The sequence below is a fragment of the Sebastes umbrosus genome, chromosome 2 (assembly GCF_015220745.1).
Source record: "Sebastes umbrosus isolate fSebUmb1 chromosome 2, fSebUmb1.pri, whole genome shotgun sequence".
Classification (NCBI taxonomy): domain Eukaryota; kingdom Metazoa; phylum Chordata; class Actinopteri; order Perciformes; family Sebastidae; genus Sebastes; species Sebastes umbrosus.
Genome location: NC_051270.1, coordinates 38,435,948 through 38,460,657, shown reverse-complemented (window position 1 = coordinate 38,460,657; position 24,710 = coordinate 38,435,948). Strand labels below are relative to the sequence as shown.

The 24,710-nt window shown below is 42.5% G+C and overlaps 1 protein-coding gene across 1 annotated transcript in view; it reads right to left on the bottom strand.

The window, feature by feature from the left end:
- Nucleotides 1–23,769, bottom strand: part of LOC119478918 (mucin-2-like) — a 58,276-nt gene extending 34,507 nt beyond the window's left edge. Inside the window, exons 1-22 of the mRNA XM_037753998.1 lie at nucleotides 23,657–23,769; nucleotides 23,082–23,220; nucleotides 22,659–22,769; nucleotides 22,325–22,394; nucleotides 22,027–22,164; nucleotides 21,709–21,873; nucleotides 20,806–20,900; nucleotides 20,587–20,713; nucleotides 19,699–19,954; nucleotides 19,224–19,273; nucleotides 18,895–19,004; nucleotides 18,634–18,785; nucleotides 17,062–17,200; nucleotides 16,609–16,719; nucleotides 15,772–15,948; nucleotides 14,228–14,467; nucleotides 12,921–13,077; nucleotides 12,643–12,771; nucleotides 11,502–11,649; nucleotides 9,876–9,919; nucleotides 9,558–9,761; nucleotides 7,797–7,966 (exon numbers count right to left, since the gene is read on the bottom strand). Coding sequence (XP_037609926.1) covers nucleotides 7,797–7,966; nucleotides 9,558–9,761; nucleotides 9,876–9,919; nucleotides 11,502–11,649; nucleotides 12,643–12,771; nucleotides 12,921–13,077; nucleotides 14,228–14,467; nucleotides 15,772–15,948; nucleotides 16,609–16,719; nucleotides 17,062–17,200; nucleotides 18,634–18,785; nucleotides 18,895–19,004; nucleotides 19,224–19,273; nucleotides 19,699–19,954; nucleotides 20,587–20,713; nucleotides 20,806–20,900; nucleotides 21,709–21,873; nucleotides 22,027–22,164; nucleotides 22,325–22,394; nucleotides 22,659–22,769; nucleotides 23,082–23,192 — 2,904 coding nt within the window. The 5' untranslated portion in view covers nucleotides 23,193–23,220; nucleotides 23,657–23,769. The remainder of the gene's footprint in view (nucleotides 1–7,796; nucleotides 7,967–9,557; nucleotides 9,762–9,875; nucleotides 9,920–11,501; nucleotides 11,650–12,642; nucleotides 12,772–12,920; nucleotides 13,078–14,227; nucleotides 14,468–15,771; nucleotides 15,949–16,608; nucleotides 16,720–17,061; nucleotides 17,201–18,633; nucleotides 18,786–18,894; nucleotides 19,005–19,223; nucleotides 19,274–19,698; nucleotides 19,955–20,586; nucleotides 20,714–20,805; nucleotides 20,901–21,708; nucleotides 21,874–22,026; nucleotides 22,165–22,324; nucleotides 22,395–22,658; nucleotides 22,770–23,081; nucleotides 23,221–23,656) is intronic.
- Nucleotides 23,770–24,710: the final 941 nt, after the last annotated feature.

Here is a 24,710-nt window from a genome sequence, read left to right as displayed (position 1 = left end):
TGTTACTTGGCCAGTGGTGACTTCTATAGGTGGTTTTGTTGTCGCAATGCTTACTGTTGTTTTTTCTGATGTTGTTTCTGCAGGTGTGGCTGTGGTTCCCTTTGTTGTTACTGACGGCACTTCAGTGGATGAGGTACCAACAGAAGGCTTTGATGTTACAACTGTTGTTTCACGGCCTTTTGTTGTGACACCTGGCACTGAAGTCGTTGTTTCAACAACAGCTGTGGTAGAGGTTGTTACTTGGCCAGTGGTGACTTCTTTAGGTGGTTTTGTTGTCGCAATGCTTACTGTTGTTTTTTCTGATGTTGTTTCTGCAGGTGTGGCTGTGGTTCCCCTTGTTGTTACTGACGGCACTTCAGTGGATGAGGTACCAACAGAAGGCTTTGATGTTACAACTGTTGTTTCAGGGCTTGTTGTTGTGACACCTGGCACTGAGGTTGTAGTTTCAACTACAGCTGTGGTAGAAGAAGTAACTGGGCCAGTGGTGACTTTAGGTGGGGCTGTTGTCCCAACACTCACCGTTGTTTCCTCTGATGTTGTGGTTTCTGAAGGTTTGGCTGTGGTTCCCTCAGTTGTTACTGATGGTACTTTAGTGGTTGTGGTACCAACAGAGGGCTTTGATGTTACAACTGTTAGTTTCAGGGCTTGTTGTTGTGACACCTGGCACTGAAGTCGTTGTTTCAACAACAGCTGTGGTAGAGGTTGTTACTTGGCCAGTGGTGACTTCTTTAGGTGGTTTTGTTGTCACAATGCTTACTGTTGTTTTTTCTGATGTTGTTTCTGCAGGTGTGGCTGTGGTTACCCTTGTTGTTACTGACGGCACTTCAGTGGATGAGGTACCAACAGAAGGCTTTGATGTTACAACTGTTGTTTCAGGGCTTGTTGTTGTGACACCTGGCACTGAGGTTGTAGTTTCAACTACAGCTGTGGTAGAAGAAGTAACTGGGCCAGTGGTGACTTTAGGTGGGGCTGTTGTCCCAACACTCACCGTTGTTTCCTCTGATGTTGTGGTTTCTGATAGGTTTGGCTGTGGTTCCCTCAGTTGTTACTGACTGGTAGCTTCAGTGGTTGTGGTACCAACAGAGGGCTTTGATGTTACAACTGTTGTTTCAGGGCTTGTTGTTGTGACACCTGGCACTGAAGTCGTTGTTTCAACAACAGCTGTGGTAGAGGTTGTTACTTGGCCAGTGGTGACTTCTTTAGGTGGTTTTGTTGTCAGCAATGCTTACTGTTGTTTTTTCTGATGTTGTTTCTGCAGGTGTGGCTGTGGTTCCACTTGTTGTTACTGACGGCACTTCAGTGGATTGTAGGTACCAACAGAAGGCTTTGATGTTACAACTGTTGTTTCAGGGCTTGTTGTTGTGACACCTGGCACTGAGGTTGTAGTTTCAACTACAGCTGTGGTAGAAGAAGTAACTGGGCCAGTGGTGACTTTTAGGTGGGGCTGTTGTCCCAACACTCACCGTTGTTTCCTCTGATGTTGTGGTTTCTGAAGGTTTGGCTGTGGTTCCCTCAGTTGTTACTGACGGTACTTCAGTGGTTGTGGTACCAACAGAGGGCTTTGATGTTACAACTGTTGTTTCAGGGCTTGTTGTTGTGACACCTGGCACTGAAGTCGTTGTTTCAACAACAGCTGTGGTAGAGGTTGTTACTTGGCCAGTGGTGACTTCTATAGGTGGTTTTGTTGTCGCAATGCTTACTGTTGTTTTTTCTGATGTTGTGGTTTCTGAAGGTTTCGCTGTGGTTCCCTCAGTTGTTACTGATGGTACTTCAGTGGTTGTGGTACCAACAGAGGGCTTTGATGTAACAACTGTTGTTTCAGGGCCTGTTGTTGTGACACCTGGCACTGAGGTTGTAGTTTCAACTACAGCTGTGGTAGAAGAAGTAACTGGGCCAGTGGTGACTTTAGGTGGGGCTGTTGTCCCAACACTCACCGTTGTTTCCTCTGATGTTGTGGTTTCTGAAGGTTTGGCTGTGGTTCCCTCAGTTGTTACTGACGGTGCTTCAGTGGTTGTGGTACCAACAGAGGGCTTTGATGTTACAACTGTTGTTTCAGGGCTTGTTGTTGTGACACCTGGCACTGAGGTCGTTGTTTCAACAACAGCTGTGGTAGAGGTTGTTACTTGGCCAGTGGTGACTTTAGGTGGGGCTGTTGTCCCAACACTCACCGTTGTTTTCCTCCGATGTTGTGGTTTCTGTCGGTTTGGCTGTGGTTCCCTTAGTTGTTACTGACGGCACTTCAGTGGTTGTGGTACCAACAGAAGGCTTCGATGTTACAACTGTTGTTTCAGGTTCTGTTGTTGTTTCACCTGGCACTGAGGTTGTACTTTCAACTACAGCTGTGGTAGAAGAAGTAACTGGGCCAGTGGTGATTTTAGGTGGGGCTGTTGTCCCAACACTCACCGTTGTTTCCTCTGATGTTGTGGTTTCTGAAGGTTTGGCTGTGGTTCCCTCAGTTGTTACTGACGGTGCTTCAGTGGTTGTGGTACCAACAGAGGGCTTTGATGTTACAACTGTTGTTTCAGGGCTTGTTGTTGTGACACCTGGCACTGAAGTCGTTGTTTCAACAACAGCTGTGGTAGAGGTTGTTACTTGGCCAGTGGTGACTTCTATAGGTGGTTTTGTTGTCGCAATGCTTACTGTTGTTTTTTCTGATGTTGTTTCTGCAGGTGTGGCTGTGGTTCCCTTTGTTGTTACTGACGGCACTTCAGTGGATGAGGTACCAACAGAAGGCTTTGATGTTACAACTGTTGTTTCACGGCCTTTTGTTGTGACACCTGGCACTGAAGTCGTTGTTTCAACAACAGCTGTGGTAGAGGTTGTTACTTGGCCAGTGGTGACTTCTTTAGGTGGTTTTGTTGTCGCAATGCTTACTGTTGTTTTTTCTGATGTTGTTTCTGCAGGTGTGGCTGTGGTTCCCCTTGTTGTTACTGACGGCACTTCAGTGGATGAGGTACCAACAGAAGGCTTTGATGTTACAACTGTTGTTTCAGGGCTTGTTGTTGTGACACCTGGCACTGAGGTTGTAGTTTCAACTACAGCTGTGGTAGAAGAAGTAACTGGGCCAGTGGTGACTTTAGGTGGGGCTGTTGTCCCAACACTCACCGTTGTTTCCTCTGATGTTGTGGTTTCTGAAGGTTTGGCTGTGGTTCCCTCAGTTGTTACTGATGGTACTTTAGTGGTTGTGGTACCAACAGAGGGCTTTGATGTTACAACTGTTATTTCAGGGCTTGTTGTTGTGACACCTGGCACTGAAGTCGTTGTTTCAACAACAGCTGTGGTAGAGGTTTTTACTTGGCCAGTGGTGACTTCTTTAGGTGGTTTTGTTGTCACAATGCTTACTGTTGTTTTTTCTGATGTTGTTTCTGCAGGTGTGGCTGTGGTTCCCCTTGTTGTTACTGACGGCACTTCAGTGGATGAGGTACCAACAGAAGGCTTTGATGTTACAACTGTTGTTTCAGGGCTTGTTGTTGTGACACCTGGCACTGAGGTTGTAGTTTCAACTACAGCTGTGGTAGAAGAAGTAACTGGGCCAGTGGTGACTTTAGGTGGGGCTGTTGTCCCAACACTCACCGTTGTTTCTTCTGATATTGTGGTTTCTATAGGTTTGGCTGTGGTTCCCTTAGTTGTTACTGACGGTGCTTCAGTGGTTGTGGTACCAACAGAGGGCTTTGATGTTACAACTGTTGTTTCAGGGCTTGTTGTTGTGACACCTGGCACTGAAGTCGTTGTTTCAACAACAGCTGTGGTAGAGGTTGTTACTTGGCCAGTGGTGACTTCTTTAGGTGGTTTTGTTGTCGCAATGCTTACTGTTGTTTCCTCTGATGTTGTGGTTTCTGAAGGTTTCGCTGTGGTTCCCTCAGTTGTTACTGATGGTACTTCAGTGGTTGTGGTACCAACAGAGGGCTTTGATGTTACAACTGTTGTTTCAGGGCTTGTTGTTGTGACACCTGGCACTGATGTTGTTGTTTCAACAATAGCTGTGGTAGAGGTTGTTACTTGGCCAGTGGTGACTTCTTTAGGTGGTTTTGTTGTCGCAATGCTTACTGTTGTTTTTTCTGATGTTGTTTCTGCAGGTGTGGCTGTGGTTCCACTTGTTGTTACTGACGGTACTTCAGTGGTTGTGGTACCAACAGAGGGCTTTGATGTTACAACTGTTGTTTCAGGGCCTGTTGTTGTGACACCTGGCACTGAGGTTGTAGTTTCAACTACAGCTGTGGTAGAAGAAGTAACTGGGCCAGTGGTGATTTTAGGTGGGGCTGTTGTCCCAACACTCACCGTTGTTTCCTCTGATGTTGTGGTTTCTGAAGGTTTGGCTGTGGTTCCCTCAGTTGTTACTGACGGTACTTCAGTGGTTGTGGTACCAACAGAGGGCTTTGATGTTACAACTGTTGTTTCAGGGCTTGTTGTTGTGACACCTGGCACTGAAGTCGTTGTTTCAACAACAGCTGTGGTAGAGGTTGTTACTTGGCCAGTGGTGACTTCTATAGGTGGTTTTGTTGTCGCAATGCTTACTGTTGTTTTTTCTGATGTTGTGGTTTCTGAAGGTTTCGCTGTGGTTCCCTCAGTTGTTACTGATGGTACTTCAGTGGTTGTGGTACCAACAGAGGGCTTTGATGTAACAACTGTTGTTTCAGGGCCTGTTGTTGTGACACCTGGCACTGAGGTTGTAGTTTCAACTACAGCTGTGGTAGAAGAAGTAACTGGGCCAGTGGTGACTTTAGGTAGGGGCTGTTGTCCCAACACTCACCGTTGTTTCCTCTGATGTTGTGGTTTCTGAAGGTTTGGCTGTGGTTCCCTCAGTTGTTACTGACGGTGCTTCAGTGGTTGTGGTACCAACAGAGGGCTTTGATGTTACAACTGTTGTTTCAGGGCTTGTTGTTGTGACACCTGGCACTGAGGTCGTTGTTTCAACAACAGCTGTGGTAGAGGTTGTTACTTGGCCAGTGGTGACTTTAGGTGGGGCTGTTGTCCCAACACTCACCGTTGTTTCCTCCGATGTTGTGGTTTCTGTCGGTTTGGCTGTGGTTCCCTTAGTTGTTACTGACGGCACTTCAGTGGTTGTGGTACCAACAGAAGGCTTCGATGTTACAACTGTTGTTTCAGGTTCTGTTGTTGTTTCACCTGGCACTGAGGTTGTACTTTCAACTACAGCTGTGGTAGAAGAAGTAACTGGGCCAGTGGTGACTTTAGATGGGGCTGTTGTCCCAACACTCACTGTTGTTTCCTCTGATGTTGTGGTTTCTGTAGGTTTGGCTGTGGTTCCCTTAGTTGTTACTGACGGTACTTCAGTGGTTGTGGTACCAACAGAGGGCTTTGATGTTACAACTGTTGTTTCAGGGCTTGTTGTTGTGACACCTGGCACTGAAGTCGTTGTTTCAACAACAGCTGTGGTAGAGGTTGTTACTTGGCCAGTGGTGACTTCTTTAGGTGGTTTTGTTGTCGCAATGCTTACTGTTGTTTTTTCTGATGTTGTTTCTGCAGGTGTGGCTGTGGTTCCCTTTGTTGTTACTGACGGCACTTCAGTGGATGAGGTACCAACAGAAGGCTTTGATGTTACAACTGTTGTTTCAGGGCCTTTTGTTGTGACACCTGGCACTGAAGTCGTTGTTTCAACAACAGCTGTGGTAGAGGTTGTTACTTGGCCAGTGGTGACTTCTTTAGGTGGTTTTGTTGTCGCAATGCTTACTGTTGTTTTTTCTGATGTTGTTTCTGCAGGTGTGGCTGTGGTTCCCCTTGTTGTTACTGACGGCACTTCAGTGGATGAGGTACCAACAGAAGGCTTTGATGTTACAACTGTTGTTTCAGGGCTTGTTGTTGTGACACCTGGCACTGAGGTTGTAGTTTCAATTACAGCTGTGGTAGAAGAAGTAACTGGGCCAGTGGTGACTTTAGGTGGGGCTGTTGTCCCAACACTCACCGTTGTTTCCTCTGATGTTGTGGTTTCTGAAGGTTTGGCTGTGGTTCCCTCAGTTGTTACTGATAGTACTTTAGTGGTTGTGGTACCAACAGAGGGCTTTGATGTTACAACTGTTGTTTCAGGGCTTGTTGTTGTGACGCCTGGCACTGAAGTCGTTGTTTCAACAACAGCTGTGGTAGAGGTTGTTACTTGGCCAGTGGTGACTTCTTTAGGTGGTTTTGTTGTCGCAATGCTTACTGTTGTTTTTTTCTGATGTTGTTTCTGCAGGTGTGGCTGTGGTTCCCCTTGTTGTTACTGACGGCACTTCAGTGGATGAGGTACCAACAGAAGGCTTTGATGTTACAACTGTTGTTTCAGGGCTTGTTGTTGTGACACCTGGCACTGAGGTTGTAGTTTCAATTACAGCTGTGGTAGAAGAAGTAACTGGGCCAGTGGTGACTTTAGGTGGGGCTGTTGTCCCAACACTCACCGTTGTTTCCTCTGATGTTGTGGTTTCTGAAGGTTTGGCTGTGGTTCCCTCAGTTGTTACTGATAGTACTTTAGTGGTTGTGGTACCAACAGAGGGCTTTGATGTTACAACTGTTGTTTCAGGGCTTGTTGTTGTGACGCCTGGCACTGAAGTCGTTGTTTCAACAACAGCTGTGGTAGAGGTTGTTACTTGGCCAGTGGTGACTTCTTTAGGTGGTTTTGTTGTCGCAATGCTTACTGTTGTTTTTTCTGATGTTGTTTCTGCAGGTGTGGCTGTGGTTCCCCTTGTTGTTACTGACGGCACTTCAGTGGATGAGGTACCAACAGAAGGCTTTGATGTTACAACTGTTGTTTCAGGGCTTGTTGTTGTGACACCTGGCACTGAGGTTGTAGTTTCAACTACAGCTGTGGTAGAAGAAGTAACTGGGCCAGTGGTGACTTTAGGTGGGGCTGTTGTCCCAACACTCACCGTTGTTTCCTCTGATGTTGTGGTTTCTGAAGGTTTGGCTGTGGTTCCCTCAGTTGTTACTGATGGTACTTTAGTGGTTGTGGTACCAACAGAGGGCTTTGATGTTACAACTGTTGTTTCAGGGCTTGTTGTTGTGACGCCTGGCACTGAAGTCGTTGTTTCAACAACAGCTGTGGTAGAGGTTGTTACTTGGCCAGTGGTGACTTCTTTAGGTGGTTTTGTTGTCACAATGCTTACTGTTGTTTTTTCTGATGTTGTTTCTGCAGGTGTGGCTGTGGTTCCCCTTGTTGTTACTGACGGCACTTCAGTGGATGAGGTACCAACAGAAGGCTTTGATGTTACAACTGTTGTTTCAGGGCTTGTTGTTGTGACACCTGGCACCGAGGTTGTAGTTTCAACTACAGCTGTGGTAGAGGTTGTTACTTGGCCAGTGGTGACTTCTTTAGGTGGTTTTGTTGTCGCAATGCTTACTGTTGTTTCCTCTGATGTTGTGGTTTCTGAAGGTTTCGCTGTGGTTCCCTCAGTTGTTACTGATGGTACTTCAGTGGTTGTGGTACCAACAGAGGGCTTTGATGTTACAACTGTTGTTTCAGGGCCTGTTGTTGTGACACCTGGCACTGAGGTTGTAGTTTCAACTACAGCTGTGGTAGAAGAAGTAACTGGGCCAGTGGTGACTTTAGGTGGGGCTGTTGTCCCAACACTCACCGTTGTTTCCTCTGATGTTGTGGTTTCTGAAGGTTTGGCTGTGGTTCCCTCAGTTGTTACTGACGGTGCTTCAGTGGTTGTGGTACCAACAGAGGGCTTTGATGTTACAACTGTTGTTTCAGGGCTTGTTGTTGTGACACCTGGCACTGAGGTCGTTGTTTCAACAACAGCTGTGGTAGAGGTTGTTACTTGGCCAGTGGTGACTTTAGGTGGGGCTGTTGTCCCAACACTCACCGTTGTTTCCTCCGATGTTGTGGTTTCTGTCGGTTTGGCTGTGGTTCCCTTAGTTGTTACTGACGGCACTTCAGTGGTTGTGGTACCAACAGAAGGCTTCGATGTTACAACTGTTGTTTCAGGGCCTGTTGTAGTTACACCTGGCACTGAGGTTGTAGTTTCAACTACAGCTGTGGTAGAAGAAGTAACTGGGCCAGTGGTAACTTTAGGTGTGGCTGTTGTCCCAACACTCACTGTTGTTTCCTCTGATGTTGTGGTTTCTGAAGGTTTGGCTGTGGTTCCCTTAGTTGTTACTGACGGTATTTCAGTGGTTGTGGTACCAACAGAGGGCTTTGATGTTACAACTGTTGTTTCAGGGCTTGTTGTTGTGACACCTGGCACTGAGGTCGTTGTTTCAACAACAGCTGTGGTAGAGGTTGTTACTTGGCCAGTGGTGACTTCTTTAGGTGGTTTTGTTGTCGCAATGCTTACTGTTGTTTCTTCTGATGTTGTTTCTGCAGGTGTGGCTATGGTTCCCTTTGTTGTTACTGACGGCACTTCAGTGGTTGTGGTACCAACAGAAGGCTTTGATGTTACAACCGTTGTTTCAGGGCCTGTTGTTGTTTCACCTGGCACTGAGGTTGTACTTTCAACTACAGCTGTGGTAGAAGAAGTAACTGGGCCAGTGGTGATTTTAGGTGGGGCTGTTGTCCCAACACTCACTGTTGTTTCCTCTGATATTGTGGTTTCTGTAGGTTTGGCTGTGGTTCCCTCAGTTGTTACTGACGGTGCTTCAGTGGTTGTGGTACCAACAGAGGGCTTTGATGTTACAACTGTTGTTTCAGGGCTTGTTGTTGTGACACCTGGCACTGAAGTCGTTGTTTCAACAACAGCTGTGGTAGAGGTTGTTACTTGGCCAGTGGTGACTTCTTTAGGTGGTTTTGTTGTCGAAATGCTTACTGTTGTTTTTTCTGATGTTGTTTCTGCAGGTGTGGCTGTGGTTCCCTTTGTTGTTACTGACGGCACTTCAGTGGATGAGGTACCAACAGAAGGCTTTGATGTTACAACTGTTGTTTCAGGGCCTTTTGTTGTGACACCTGGCACTGAAGTCGTTGTTTCAACAACAGCTGTGGTAGAGGTTGTAACTGGGCTAGTTGTGACTTTAGGTGTTGTTGTCCCAATGCTTATTGTTGTTTCTTCTGATGTTGTTACTGACGGTACCGTAGTGATTATGGTTCTAAGAGAAGGCTTTGTTGTTACAACTGTTGTTTTAGGGCTTGTTGTTGTGACACCTGGCACTGAGGCCGTAGTTTCAGCAGCTGTGGTAGAGGTTATAACTGTGTTAGTGGTTACTTCAGGTGGTGCTGTAGTTGTGGTAAGCAGTGATGGTGTAGAAGCAACTGTGGTTCTGGCTGGTCCAGTAGTGTAAACAGTTGTGCTGCCTGGAAGTGTCTGTGTTATTGGGCCAATTGAAGTTGTAGCTTTAGCCGTTGCTCCTGTAGTTACAGTTGATGCCACAACAGTTGTTGTGTTCAAAATTGAAGGTTGTGTAATTACAGTTGATGTTTGTGTAGTTCCTGTGACAACAACAACTGTTGTTTCAGGTTTTTTTTGTTGTGACACCTGGCATTGTGAAAAACAAATGGTATTTTATAAAAAAAATACAGACAAATTACTCATGTACGTCTTGTTTTTTTACATCATTTTCTTTCTTTTTTTTATTTACCAATTATTGAGAATATGAAAGCAAGATCAGTGGTTATGCTGCATATATTTTGGTACCTGATGTTGTCGTTTCATTTGTGGTGAATGCAAAGGGAGTAGTTTTAGGGCCAGCTGTGGTGGTAGTTAAGCACGGGTACATGCTTCTGGTTACGGTCCCATTGGCCCTACACTCAGCTGTGATGCAGTGCCCTAGCCCATCCGTGGTGTTGTAGATGGTTGCTCCATACTCGTAGGTTTTTCCATTAAGAAAGCATGTACAAGCTGCAGATCAAAAGTATTGTGTCATCATTTTTAATTTTCTCAGAACATGCATATACAGTATATATATATACTGTGTATATATATATAGTCACAGTATACATTATGTATACTTACAGGTTACATTGTAGCTGCACCTTATTCCAGAGTCTGTACATGAGCTTTGAAATAGAAGGAAAAAATACAAAAATGATATTGACATATTATATCTTATGATGTTAACCATATCTCAATCATATATATATATATATTTACTATAGTAAATAGTCAACCAGATGCAGCGATCATCAATCAAACTTTGAAAGTAGGCAGCACTGAACAAATATGAATCAATATTTTGTTACTGTATTGCTTATTTCTCACCTCACATGTTTTCAGAAACATATTTTAGTGTACTGTATAGCTGTAAAATGAGAAAGTTTATGACGATAAAACCTCATGACAAAACCAGCCTGCAAGCCCTTCAGAATTGCATAGTATCCACCTTGATGACACCAAATCTGAGGTCATCCTCTTTGGATCATCCCAACCTTACGTACCTTGCGTCAACCTGGCATAGAGATTCAAATGAGGACTTGCGCAGAACAATGTTTATCGGGGCAACTGTAACAGTAATGCTGATTTGTCCAGTTTGTTTTGTATCCAGCTAACTTTCAGTTCTTCAAAAACTGGTAAATGATTGACAATTGACTATCAACAAACACAATTAGTGTATAGAGTTAATTCATCCGCATGTATTAATGTCTCAACTCATTTAGAGCTAAGTAATGGATTATTTGAAAGTATGAACAAGGCCCGGGTATAGGGCGACTCCTGGCGTGTCCCAAGAAAAACAGGGAAGATAATGTTAACCATTCATAGAGACCAACCACTCAAGCCGTAAAATGGCTTGAGTGGTTGATGTACTGTATGTGCAGTCATCATCCAACCATCCATTATCTGTAACCGCTTTACAGCATCGCGGGGGCTGGAGCTGATCCCAGCTGACAGTGGGCAAGAGTGGTACACCCCCCGTCGCCAATCAATCACAGGGCTGACACATAGAGTCAGACAGCCATTCAAGCTTACATTCATACCTGTGGGCAATTTAGAGTCACCAATTAAACTCACCCGGAGTAAACCCATACTAATACGGGGATGACATGCAAACTCCACACAGATGGGCCCCCAGCCATGCTGCTTATGTCCTTTTGAAATGAGATAACTTGCACACCCATCCTGGCCTTTCTCCTTACGTTAGCTACTATCATCTCCAGCCTTTCTTGCTGCTGGTCAGTGCCCGCAAAGTGGCATCCTCTATGTTCGCTTCTACTGCTGTTTTTAACTACTTCCCAGAAAGGAGATGCCGTTCATGAAGGCAGTTGTTTCTTGTTCACTGACATTCTTACACTTCAACTCACCAAAAGTTTAGAATACAAAGAAGCTGATTAAAGATTTGGAGCTTTGAATTCTCCAGCTATTGTGCTTGTGGGTCACGTATTTGTTTTCATCTGGCAATGGCAATGATCAGTAGGTCAGTGGTAATGGTCAGTGGCAAGGATTCAACGGTCAGTATCTATTACATTAGTCTGTCAATATGCCCTATGCTGATTGGTCAAAGTAAGGATGTAATCACTCAAAAAATTAAATAGTTTTCTACTCAGTTATTTTACATCACTAGAGTGCATGTCTAAATGTGGTACATGCATCACTGCCTAAGACTAAGCCTTTAGCGTGACGATGAATCCTCTGTATGACACATACCAAGTGTAACAGTCCTTCGATGGAACCTCGTCTCCGATGCTGAAATGGGTGCCTTTGTCATCATAGCAGCCACATTGTTCCCTGGTGACACATTTCATGTCGTCTTCATCAAAGTAGGGCTGGGATGGGGGACACTGTGGATAGCAGCCTGCAACACCATTATAACATTTTGATTAACCTCAGTAAAAAAGTATCGCTAAATGGTATCCTCCTGCATTCATATAGCGCTTTTACCCAAAGCACTTTAAAATTCGCCTCTCCCACACCCACATGCGCACACCCACACCCACACCCACACCCACACACACACACACACACACACACACACACACACACTGATGGGCCATTTACTGACCCTGCTATCACTGGACAACTTTCTTGAAGGATGTTGAAGGATGTTGAGCAATATGTGAAACCACTTTCTAATTTGACTATAAGGCTATTAAGACACTCAATAGGCCTATATGTAGGTTTTAAGATATATATATTGATATATTTCTGGTTCTTTTGTTATTGTTATACCGAATGTGAATTATGTTCTTATGTTTAATAAATAAATTAAGTAGAGATAAGAATCCAACTATTGTAAAATGACATGACACCATAGGTTGGTTTTTCCTCCCGTCCTCCTAGCCTCATGAGAAAAAATTATCGTGGATCTTTTGATCACAACTTGTTCTTATATTTACGAAGTTTATTTCTGTATGATTTTATTATTAAAATACTTGGTAATAAGACATAGTTTGGACTACATACAGTTGGTTTACGGATTCTGAAAGCTGAAGACCTCAGGTTTTCAAAATGGTATAACATTCATATGTTCTATAAATAGATCATTATGAAATAGTGTTTTCCAACTATGTCAAAGGTTACGCAAATACAGCCTATAATCCCTGTTTGGTTGGTTTAAATCCCAAAAAGTTTTGTAAGCATATCCATCAACAAAATAAAAGAAGAAAAAACGTATGTCTACGATGTCTAAATACTGGAACAAAAGCACTTCTGATTGATATTCACTTTTATGTCTGAGCAGAGAAAAGGTCAATCGGTCAGTTGACCTGAGTTGGACTCAAAATATGGCCTTGACACAGAGATTCCAGTAGTCAAGAAGAGGACATGCCAAAAGATCTGTTTAACGTACCTTCCAGGGCAGTGATGAGGTTGGAACAGTTTCCTGATGGATTCCTACATGTCTTCATGCAGTCAGCTCCACAAGGCTTATAGTGCCACTCACACTCACCAGGGGAGTTATAATAGTCGCAAAAAATAGCTGCAAGAGACAAAATCTTCTTAAAGAAACTTGTTACAAAAAATCAGGGTGTTACTCAATATGACAAATTTAAATCTTTTGACTACAGAGACAATTCCCTAACAATCTTGTAGCTCAGATATTCCTGGTGTGATGGTGACCAAACTTACGGCACAGCTTTGGTTTTCTCCATTTAACGCAGGCCCCAGCTTCATTACAGATTTTGGCATAGGTAGCCACAGCAGTGCAGAGACACTCGCAGTCCCCACCGCTGTCACATGCACAAGAGTCTCTCACACAAGAATCATAGTATGGACCTGGGTCAACCTTGAACACACAATCATGTACTGTTTAGCAGAATAATACAATTTGAGGGCAACAAAAATGTTGATGGCAATAGTCACACGGGCCATACTTTTGGTTCTAATAGTAGAAATAGTGGGGTGATGGTGGAAGGTCAGAGTCATAAGGAATCACCTACTGTGAACTGTGAATATCCAGTCCAAATATTTCACAGTCTGAAAAGTAGTTTTTAAGATATCTAGTTCTAGACCAGGGGTCAGCAACCTTTACTATCAAAAGAGCCATTTGGCCAAAAAATAAATTAAAAAATCTGTCTGGAGCTGCAAAACGTATTTGAGCCTTATAATGAAGGTAACACCGCCTATTAAGTCTAATGCAGTGAGGACTCGAGTGCAAACGAGAGGACATTGAAGTAGGAGATTTGGCTGGAAACTCTTTTCAGCAGGAGCTTCCAGTGTGTTTGTTCTGGAAATGTCTTTCAATTTCTCACCGCAGAAAGCAAATTAAATCTGTCCATGCCACATTTAAGTTCTCCATTTTCCTCCAAGAATTTTCTTTTTTTTGGGGAATTGGAGACCTTACTGTAGCTAGGGAAATTCAAGATTAGCCAACATTATTGAGGATTGGCAACATTAGAGGATAAGTGCCGTGCCGTAGACGTACCTAGGCTATGACACACAGTTTAGTTGACTTAAATGTTAAAACTTATTTTATTATTCAGTGTATAGGCTAGGGATGCACCGATCCCACTTTTTCAGTCCCGATACCGATAGCAATACCTGGGCTTTGGGTATCAGCCCATTGGTATCGGTGCATCCCTAATATAGGCTACACATTTTTGCAATTGGAGAATGTAAGAATCACTTTAGGCCTACAACAGTGATTAATGAAAGTTAAAATGTTAAAAAATAACCATTATTCATTTTTATATAATTTTTTGTCAAAGCCACAGGGAGCCACTGGAGAGTGGCTAAAGTGCCGCAGGTTGCCGACCCCTGCCCTAGACCAATGTTGGATTGAACAGATGGATGGGCAGAACACCCACGTCATCAACACACAAAGCAATGAGCAGCACTTAGTGCCATAGATGGAGAGAAACAATTACATTTATATCATTTCCCAAATACCACAGCAGTTAAAGTGATAATGTTTGTGTATGTGCATACATAGTTACCTGTGAATGACAGCCCTGGAAGGTAACACTGGTGATGATGCTACACTGTTTCTGGGCCCAGGCTTCCCGGTAGCGGTTAGAGGCACAAGGATCAGTGAGTATTTGGGCATTTGGGCAGCCGGATGACACTTTCCAACTGTTTCCAAATTCCAGTACGTCTGCCACCGTCTCCTGGGAGCGCGTGGTGAAGTCATTCCTACTGTTGCCGTCGTAGTTTCCACACAGACCACATACTTGACCCTGAGAGGGAGAAACCCAATGACAGAATTAACTGCTATGATAGGACTGAAACAGAATAAGGCACCTGTTTGTTGCCACTGAAATATCCTTCAGACCTCGAGCCGAGCGTAGGTTTTGCATTTTCACCTTATGCTTTAAAGGCAGGGTTGACGATGTTCTCCAGTCTACACTATTTGTTATATTGGTTGAAATGGTCTTTACACCCCGACAGCGATCCATTACTTATGAGCTCTGAAAAAGGAGCGGAAAAGAGCCGTCATCTGTAGCTGCTGTAATCCTGTAAAAACGTCTACCAATCACTGCCTCGCGGTCCGCTTGGAAAGAACCATTCAGATGCCTCCTTGCCTCCCTGCTCGTACTCTACCCTTGGTGTGCACCAGCCTGAACTCAAAGCGCGTCGCCGCCGCCCGTTTCCTGGAGAATGGAAGAGAAAACTCAGCCCTGCAGTAGCACTGCCGCGGTTACTTGTCATGAGGTAGCGTTGTTGAGTTGAGGTCCTCTCTCCGCTCTGTGTCTGTGAAGTAGTTACGATGCGGCGGTGCTCTTGCATGTGTGTGTGGGGGGGGGCGTTGCCTTGGAAGGAGCCCCGAGGGGAGGGGGTGGGTTTAGACGGAGCTCCTGAGGCCATGCTACTTTGCTAGCTTTCCAACATCGTCTGGAACTGCAACTGTTCCCTGTGTCACATTCAATTTTGTCCCGTATTTAAAAGTGTCACATGTTTACCAAATAGCTGCTGAGGACAAAATACTTATGTATTGCAGCATAACATAAGATAGATTTTTAAGCCAAATTTTTGTGAGAAATGTAATGTAACCTAATTCAAAGCTAAACGTAAATATTAAAACAACCACCATCATTGTCGACTGTTATGGCAAATGTGTTAGCAGACAGCAAGAGAATGCTGTCTTGTTTCAAATTACCAGATACATTTCAGTCCATTATTCCTTCTCCTTTTATCTCTGTTTTGTCTCCACCAGCTCCTGAGGAAAATATCCTGTTAAGCTAGATGCAATGTTTACCTGCTACTCACTAACTAGTTGAGTAGATAAGTTGGGTGATAATTCTTTGTGATTTCAACACTCTAAGCGAAGCCTTTTGCATTACACAGAGTTAATTTACTCAACATTTTAATCAAAAATATTGATTAATGCAAGTTTATTTGTGGTTACAAAATGTGCTTACGTGGCTGTGAAGATTCTTATGGTGTATCATGACAATAAGCCAGACTGAATGAACTGCCTCAACCAATATGCTTCGTGCAAAAGCCCAAGTGTCAATCAAGACATGTAGACTCGATTGTTTACCTGGTACTGTGGTCCGAGTTTAATGAAAAGACTGGTCTTCTGGTCCCACATGAGCACAAGTCCCACCTTGATCGTCACCACCAGGTAAATACCCATCTTGTGTACCTGAGCGGGGAACACCTGGCTGCTGCCCTTTACCACCTGGAAGTTGTCATCTTTAAATTGGAATTCATTATCCTGTGGGCATCAACATAGAATAAACAGGCATTTTATTACTGCACTAGTTAAGTGAGGTGGAACAAGTAATCACTTACTCAATAATAATAATAATAATAATAATAATAATAATAATAATAATAATTAAAACAAATTCTCTAGTTTTCACTGGAAAAGTTACATGCTATTTTAAAGAAAAGGAACTTGGTTCTCAAATAGATGGAAAGAAACTGCCTCCTCCTTCACAAAGACACAGATACAAATTGACTGCATGGCAATATGAAGGCTACATTTCATTGGCAGTGTCATTGAATGTGAATGATCGTACAGGCTAAACATGTCCATGATATATAGTATCATTACCATGAATGAAATTCTATTATTATTGGTTTTAGAATGAGCCTTGTGCCTCCAACTATGGTAGCAAATACATTTAATTAAATAATTCAATTTCAGTTTGCTTGTTCACCCACCTGTTCATATAAATTGTTCATCATTTTAATGCTGACTTATCAAAGGTGTTATAAGGCTTATCAATCATGAAATAATGATAGGTCCCAGTCTTAGTGATTATCATTTGAGCCATAATCCTTGCCCAATCCTTAACATTAATATTAGTCTGATATTCTGATCTAGTATTTGAGGCGGAACATGTGCACAGTGTACATGTGTTGTGTTTACCCCCAGGAAGATCTTGATGGTCTTGGAGCAGGTGGTTCCTGTGGTTCCACAGGGAACATTCTCAGTGACAATTCTGAAGTTTCCATTGCCCGAATTGGTGCCACAGTAGTCCTGAGTAAGGCATAGACACAGGGTGGAATTATGTAACCATTATGCATACTACAAAAGAGAGCAATCAGGATAGTAAATAATGTGGGATATATAGGGAACACACAAACACACTCTTTTTAAAGTCGCATGCATTGAAATTCATGGATATGGTGAAATTTAAAATCGCAATAATTATGTAATATTAAAAAAATGCTTTGTGACAGGGAGGGGGGTTATAATTTAAGAGGAAAATTTAATTTTAAAAAGCATTGTGTTCGTACAACAAAGAAGAGTATGTGTATTTCACTAATGAACTTAATTTACAATTTTATTCACAGTGCATCTGTCCCACTGCCACTTTACCTGTACGAGTGTGTATTCACACTCTCCGCTGAAGTCAAACCTCTTATCATCAAATGTGATGTAGTGACCGTCGCCATAGATCCCACAAACTGCATCACACACATTGGTGGTACATGTGAACTTTCTTTTACTGCAGTAGCTAGGGAGACACACAGCAGACTCAAACTTTAAATCACGTAAACGGAAAAATCATTGCATTTTTATTTAGTTTATTATTTCATCAGCATCATCAGCAAAATTATCTGTAATTATAGGGCTACTCTTATTAAATGTGAATTTAGAATGCAAAAATGTGTGCGCAAATTGGAATACAAAAATAAATTTTCATTTCGCTCTCTGTTTCGCACAAGTATATCTGCCCAGAGGACCCTGCCCAGAGTTGTCAATTACTTGTCAACTGATTGTGGCTCATATAGACCTATATCCTGTTGGAGCTGAAGCTGAACTGCATGACCCAAAAAAAATGTAAGAGCTGAAATACATTGCTAGAAAAGCAGGAAGCTAAACTGTAATACTGTAAAAGGTGGAAGTTGGAATTAATTGACTCGTTAGACAGAAAGTAGTATTTTGGCCGAACAAACATTTAAAAACTATAAGTTGTTAGACAGAAAGTAGTATTTTGGCAGAATGAACATTTAAAATCTATAAGTTGTTAGACAGAAAGTCGTTTTTTGGCCGAATTAACCTTTAAAAACTTTAAGTTTTTAAAAATAGGATTTTGGCCGAATACACCTTTAAAAACTATAAGTCGTTAGACAGAAAGGAGTATTTTGGTGGAATGAACCTTTAAAGCAATACGTCCTGAGACAGAAAGTAGTATTTTGGCCGAATGAACCTTTAAAAACTTTAAATTCTTAGACAGAAAGTAGTATTTTGACGGAACGAACCTTTAAAATCTATGAGTTGTTAGACAGAAAGTGGTATTTTGGCCAAATGCACCTTTAAAAACTATAAGTCATTGGAAATAAACTAGTATTTTGGCGGAACGAACCTTTAAAGCAATAAGTTGTTAGACAGAAAGTAGTATTTTGGTGGAATGAACCTTTAAAGCAATACGTCCTTAGACAGAAAGTAGTATTTTGGCCGAATGAACCTTTAAAAACTTTAAATTCTTAGACAGAAAGTAGTATTTTGACGGAACGAACCTTTAAAATCTATGAGTTGTTAGACAGAAAGTGGTATTTTGGCCAAATGCACCTTTAAAAACTATAAGTCATTGGAAATAAACTAGTATTTTGGCGGAACGAACCTTTAAAGCAATAAGTTGTTAGACAGAAAGTAGTATTTTGGCCGAATGAACCTTTAAAAACTATAATTTGTAAGACAGAAAGTAGTATTTTGGCCGAATTTTTTAATTTGAAAAACTATAACTCGTAAGACAGAAAATAGTATTTTGGCGGAATGAACCTTTAAAGCAATAAGTCGTTAGACAGAAAGTAGTATTTTGACCAAATTAACCTTTAAAAACTATAAGTTGTAAGACACATAGTATTATATATAGTTTATATATAATACTAGTATTTCCATGCGGGTACATCCTATACTGGTGTGTATGTAAAGCACTGTACAAACCAGGTGTTGCAGTCCACAGTCAGTGTCTGCCCGGGCTGATAGACCTTTCCATTGTGCAGACATGGACAGTTGGTCTCACTGATACAGCCTCCTACTCCATCTGACACCAGGCCATCAGGGCATGTGCAGCCTGACGTACAGCCTGTACTGATCTGTATCCAAACAAAGTGGAGGGTGAAAAGAAGGTGTGAGCCAAACAGGGCCTGTGCATGTAAATATGTTTGACTTCTGTGAGTGTGTTATGTGCTATGCTGCACTTACACAAGCCATGTCCAGAGTGACGCAGCTCTTATGACACTCAGTCCCAGTGGTCCCAGGTGGAACAGCGGAGCAGTCAAAGTAAACCATGGGGGCACGGCATGATGTTGACGCTGGGTAATAAATAACAAATTCATGGAAAAGAGTATTATGATTATGTCAAAATTCCAGATGTCATATGCATAATTCCATCCTCAATTCCTTGCATTTCAGCAGGAGGAATTTTCTTTCAGCTTGAAAGCTTCAATTGAATTCAACAGTTTAAACACATTGGCATTCAATGGTTATTAGAATTATAGGGGATTTGAGTATGTCCATATGTGGAAACTTACTTGATAGCCATGTCCCTCCAGAGCATCTGAGAGCTCCTTGTCTGCAGATACTGTGAGAACAGGTAGAAGGGAAAATGAGAAAAAGCATCCTGAAATCATTCTTTGTCCGTCAATGGAATTCCTTATATCTCTCTCTCCCTCTTTCTCTCTCTCTCTCTGAAACCAACCGGTTTTGGCAGATGGACCTACCTACCTTATATATGCTTCCTTTAGATAATGTTATTAGAAAACACTCCATAAACTATCATTGTTATGCAGACGAAATCCAATTATATCAAGCCAGATGAAACCAACCAGTTAGCTAAACTTCAAGCACACCTTAAGGATATACAAACCTGGATGAAATGCAATTTATGGAACAAAAAATATCCTGTCCATATTCTCGATTTACGGCTCACTCTAAAGTAAACTGTTGGGTGTTTATTACCTGACCCCTTAATGCTCAACTCCTGACTTTATTACACTCTGTATTTACCATGTGGAGCCGTCTTCACTGACAACCTGTCCGGCAGGAATAATGGTGTCTTTATCGTAGCAGGGACAGCCTGCGCTGGGCACGCACTGCCCCTCCTCGTTCATGTAGGTTCCCTCGGCACAGCCGCAGCCGTCCACTGCGGTGAAGCTGGTCTGACAGGAGTAGTCAGCCTGGCTGAGGGAACGGCAGGTACGTCTGCAGGAGGTCATGTTGTAGCCGTACACTGTTCCTGCTGGACATGATGTACTGAATTTGCCTAGTGGGAGACAGAAGATTTGAGTCGGTAAATTGTTTGTTGTTGCAGATGGGGTCATAGGGTGCTAAAGGTGCAATTAAATTAGTCAAATTAGTACTCACAAGGCACTGGCCGAGGTGGCAGCCATCTTCGACTCAAGCTTATTAATCAACCCTAAATCTAAATCTATCACTCTATTATATCCACTGCTATTTATAATTATATTAGTCCTATTTCTATTATTATTATAGTCATTGTGCTATTATTGTTGTTGCTGTGCATCTCTCTCTCTCTCTCTCTCTCTCTCTCTCTCTCTCTCTCTCTCTCTCTCTCTCTCTCTCCCAACCGGTCGAGGCAGATGGCCGCCCATCTAGAGCCTGGTTCTGCCCAAGGTCTTGTTGGGTCTCTAAATTATGTAAGTACGGTCTAGACCTGCTCTATATGAAAAATGTCTTTAGATAACTTCTATTATGATTTGACACTATATAAAAATAAATTGAACTGAATTGATATTGCACCCGGTCCTATAAACACACCAATAACTTCATGAAATCTCATTAAATATAAAACTTTTGACTTGTCTGTTTGTTAGTTACAAATCCAGCCTCTATATCTCTAGTAAAACAAAACGGTCCTTGGTGTTTTTTACTCACCACAGACGGTTGCCCTCCAGTCACTGATGCGGATTCCTGCCGCTGAACAGGCATAGACATATGAGGAGACTGCGGCACACATGCAGTCCTCACTTTTCTCACAGTTACAGCTGTCATACATGCAGTTCTGTGAGGAGACACAGCGGACATGGACATATTGACAAGGGTACAATAGTAGTAGATTATTCCTTATTACAGCTTTGTGTGGCGAAGACTTACATCTTTGTATATCTTGGGGCTAATGACAGAATGGCAAGGAGCAAACACGTCGCTGGGATCTGCCAGTTTGGAGCACCAGTATGTGGCATAACTCTCTGAGTTACAGAAACAAACATAAATTTAGAAGTTACAAAACATCATATGCCCTGAAAATGGCATGGTTAACCCTAAAATGTGGTGCGATAGGTATAGTTCAGGGGTCTGCAACCTGCGGCTCCGGAGCCACATGCGACTCTTTAGCCCCTCTCCAGTGGCTCGCTGGAGAGGGGCTTTTAAAAATTGAAATGAATAACTGTTTTTTGTTTACATTTTCATTTTATTTATCATTGTTGTAGGTCTATGGTACAATGGTATGACGGAGTATAAGGGCCACATTCAGGGAAAAAAATAAACCTGAGATTTCGAGAATAAAGTAATAATATTACGAGAATAAAGTCATAGGTTTACGAGAAAAAAAGCCGTAATATTATGAAAATAAAGACATGATATTATAAAGTAGTAATTTTATGTGTTATTTTCTTTTTTTTGTCGTAAAGTTAGGACTTTAATCTCATAATGTTACTACTTTTTTCTCGTAATATTATGACTTTATTCTCGTAATCTCAGATGTTTTTTCCCTCAATGTGACCCTAATACTCAGTAGTGCATTTGCACTTTGGCCCTCACTGCATTAGACTTATATACTATATACTTAGACTATAAACTGTGTTACCTTCATCGCATTGCTCAAATGTTTTGCGGCTACAGACAGAATTTCTTCTTTTTTTTTGCCTAAAATTGCTCTTTTGATACTAAAGGTTGCAGACCCCTGGTATAATTTCATTCATATGTTCATTATGATATGACATGACAAACATTACATCATATGATGTGACAACACATAGGAGCAGAGTCTAGCCGTACCCTTGCTGATACTTTCGCGACAGGGGTGTCCAAAGCGTGTTGTGATGTCTGGACAGCTGGCTCTAGTTTTCCACGTGTTGGCAAACGCTACAGAGGTGCCCTCCACCAGCCCACTAATCACCCTGAAGTCATCACTCATTACGTCGTTGAAGTTCCCACACAAACCTGTTGGGTGAGGTGATGCACATTTACACAGTTTAACAACATGTTAAGTATTACAAACAGAAACACTTTTCCAGTACTTTTTTTCTGAACATAACTGATCGATTATAATTTTGTAAATACTGGAGGTGTTTTCCTGAAACAATAATGTCGTACCAGAGGTGGTTCCTTTGAGTGAAGTGTGAGCTGAGATGAAGACCTGCATCACGGGGGACAGCTGGACCATCACTTGAATGCCCAGCTTGATGCTGATGACGATGTAGAAGGAGGATGGCCTGAAGGCACTCACCTCCGCTGCAGCAGCCAGAAGACATTGGAAAAGTCAATGCCACAGCACGATTGTAGCTATCCCCATATTCATTTTTTTATTTAGCACTTGAGTAAATCGATTAAGGCTGTAACTAATGACTTTGAACTGACTATGCCTTCTGTAATATCATTCGAAGTAACTCACGTGTAAACAGCGGAAGCTGAGAAAGAATCTGGTTCACATAGACCTGCCCGGATGCCTGAATTTTAATAACCTGACAGTTTGTGGAAAGACACATGTTAGATTATAACAAACAGGAGCACAGCAGTCATGTTTTTATATCGCGATTTTTCGTGGCACGATATTTCATCACACCCCTACTATATATACAGGTGTATACAGTATCTGACTCCCTGGTAGACTGTCATTATAATCACATAATCAACTCAAAAAGGTGACTTTTGTAGTGTTTTGTGCTGTTTTTTTGCACTGTATGTGTTTGTGTGTATGTGTGCGTGTTTCTGCGTCTGGAGCTTACCACAGAATTGCTGTATAAACTCAGAGTTACAGCTCTGAGGCAGGTCCTACTGTCAGCCAGGCCACACTTGACCAGGTCCGCCAGCACAGTATATAAGAAGCCGTCACTTTGCTGTAACGCACATTAGGGACAAAACTTGGAAGTTTAATAGTGAATGAAGGGCTGAAAACTGCTGACAGTAAAATAAATTAGAGACAGTACACTCATGTCACCAACCATAAACAGGATCTATTTTAGGACACACTAAGATTTTCATAAATGGGTCGATCATGCTGCACATTCGTCACATTATATCATGCAGCATGATGATACGTCTGTCATTCTCTGTGCACATGGTTTATCAATCCATCCATCCTGCTTGTATAAAATGACATAACTCTGGTGTGTATACTAGCACTGTTGCAGATGATGAATGTGTACTACCTTAGCCAGGATGTATGAGCAGTCCCCATGGAAGGTGAAGACTTTTCCATCGAAGGTGTTGATGTGAGCCCCTCCCTCCACAGAGCAGCTTCCTGGACAGTTCTCCTCCATACAGTTCCACTGGCCACTCTCACACACACTGTCAGCACACACACACACACACACACACACACACACACACACACGTCAGTAATCCATTTAAATCAGTGTTCAACTCACATTTGGTAAAAAAGTAATGCAGTACACAATTTAAGTAACTTGATAGTTGATCTGGTGAAAGTTACGTTACTACATTGCTGGTGCTAACTCACACAGGCTCCGCCCTCTACTGGGCTCTATGGGTAATACTCTCCTCCAGTCAAGAGCATGCATTCGCCCACTGAAAATCTGACATAAGCGTAGCCGGCCATCAGGACGTGTCTACTCAAATACCCACAGTATATAAGGCAGTGCGCTCAGTTGTCTGTCATTCTTTTCTCCTCACAGTTGAAGGAAAAATGTCAGACTTCAGAACGCAGTTCAAAAATAACTTTTACTCAGTTATATTCATTTGTACACCCAAGTCTTCATCTTACCAGGATCTACAGCTGTAAGAGTAGGACTGTCCTGACTTGAAGACCTTGTTGTTGTGCAGACATGGACACTGATCCACTACAACACAGCCAGTGTTACTGATGTCATCAAAGACCGTTCCTGAGGAGGAGAAGAGAGATAATAATCATTACTGTCGTGTTTTATGTCTGTGCATGAGACATGATTGACGTTGTGTATGCTTGCATATATAACGTATACACTTTAGTGTAAAACGTGTGTGGATACCGGCGGGACAGCTGCAGCCATCATGGGGGTGGATGTCACATGTCTGGCTGGCCTGAGGGGTGGAGCAGCTGTCAACACATGCACTGCTATATTCCAAGAACTCCATGTTGTATGGACATTCCATGCCTGTGGAGACAAACACTTTAATGTTGCCGTACTAGTGACAATCACACAATTTTGCAAAACACGAGGCAAACAACACTGCAACTGATGTTTGACATTCAGGGCCAGAACATTCAAATTAACTCCATATATACTAAGGAGCTATCGTTAGATGTTAGCATCCTTACGGCAAAAAGTTGCATTCCTCCATTGTTGGGGCTTGCCACCTGCATGGATACATTCTCTGGAGTACTCTGAGATGGTTTTGCAGAGGACAGAGTCGGTGTTGTCTTTAGAGTTGCACATATCAGCCATACAGGCTTCACTGAAGGATTCCACATCCAGAAGGTTTTGGCAACTTCTGAATGGAGCAGCGGAGAAGACCTGGTCACAGAATTGCTGAAAAAACAAAATCAGAAAATCAGTCAATCTGCTAGAAAATCCAGTTTGGAGTAATAAAATACATGTAAATAGATTATTCATTTTGGCTTTGAGGGTGCAAAGACAATGTGAGCTTCAGGTTGGTGTATGAGGCAGTTTGGTGAGCAGAGCATGGTGTGCTGGAGAAGAGTTGTGCGATGTGTGTCAACTTTGATGGACTTGCTCTCATACTTTAAAGGTACGATATCCAGAGCATTAAAGGGACTCTATGTAAGAATCAGAAATTGCTTGTTAACAGCGACAATTGTGGCCGTTAAGTCAACGAAA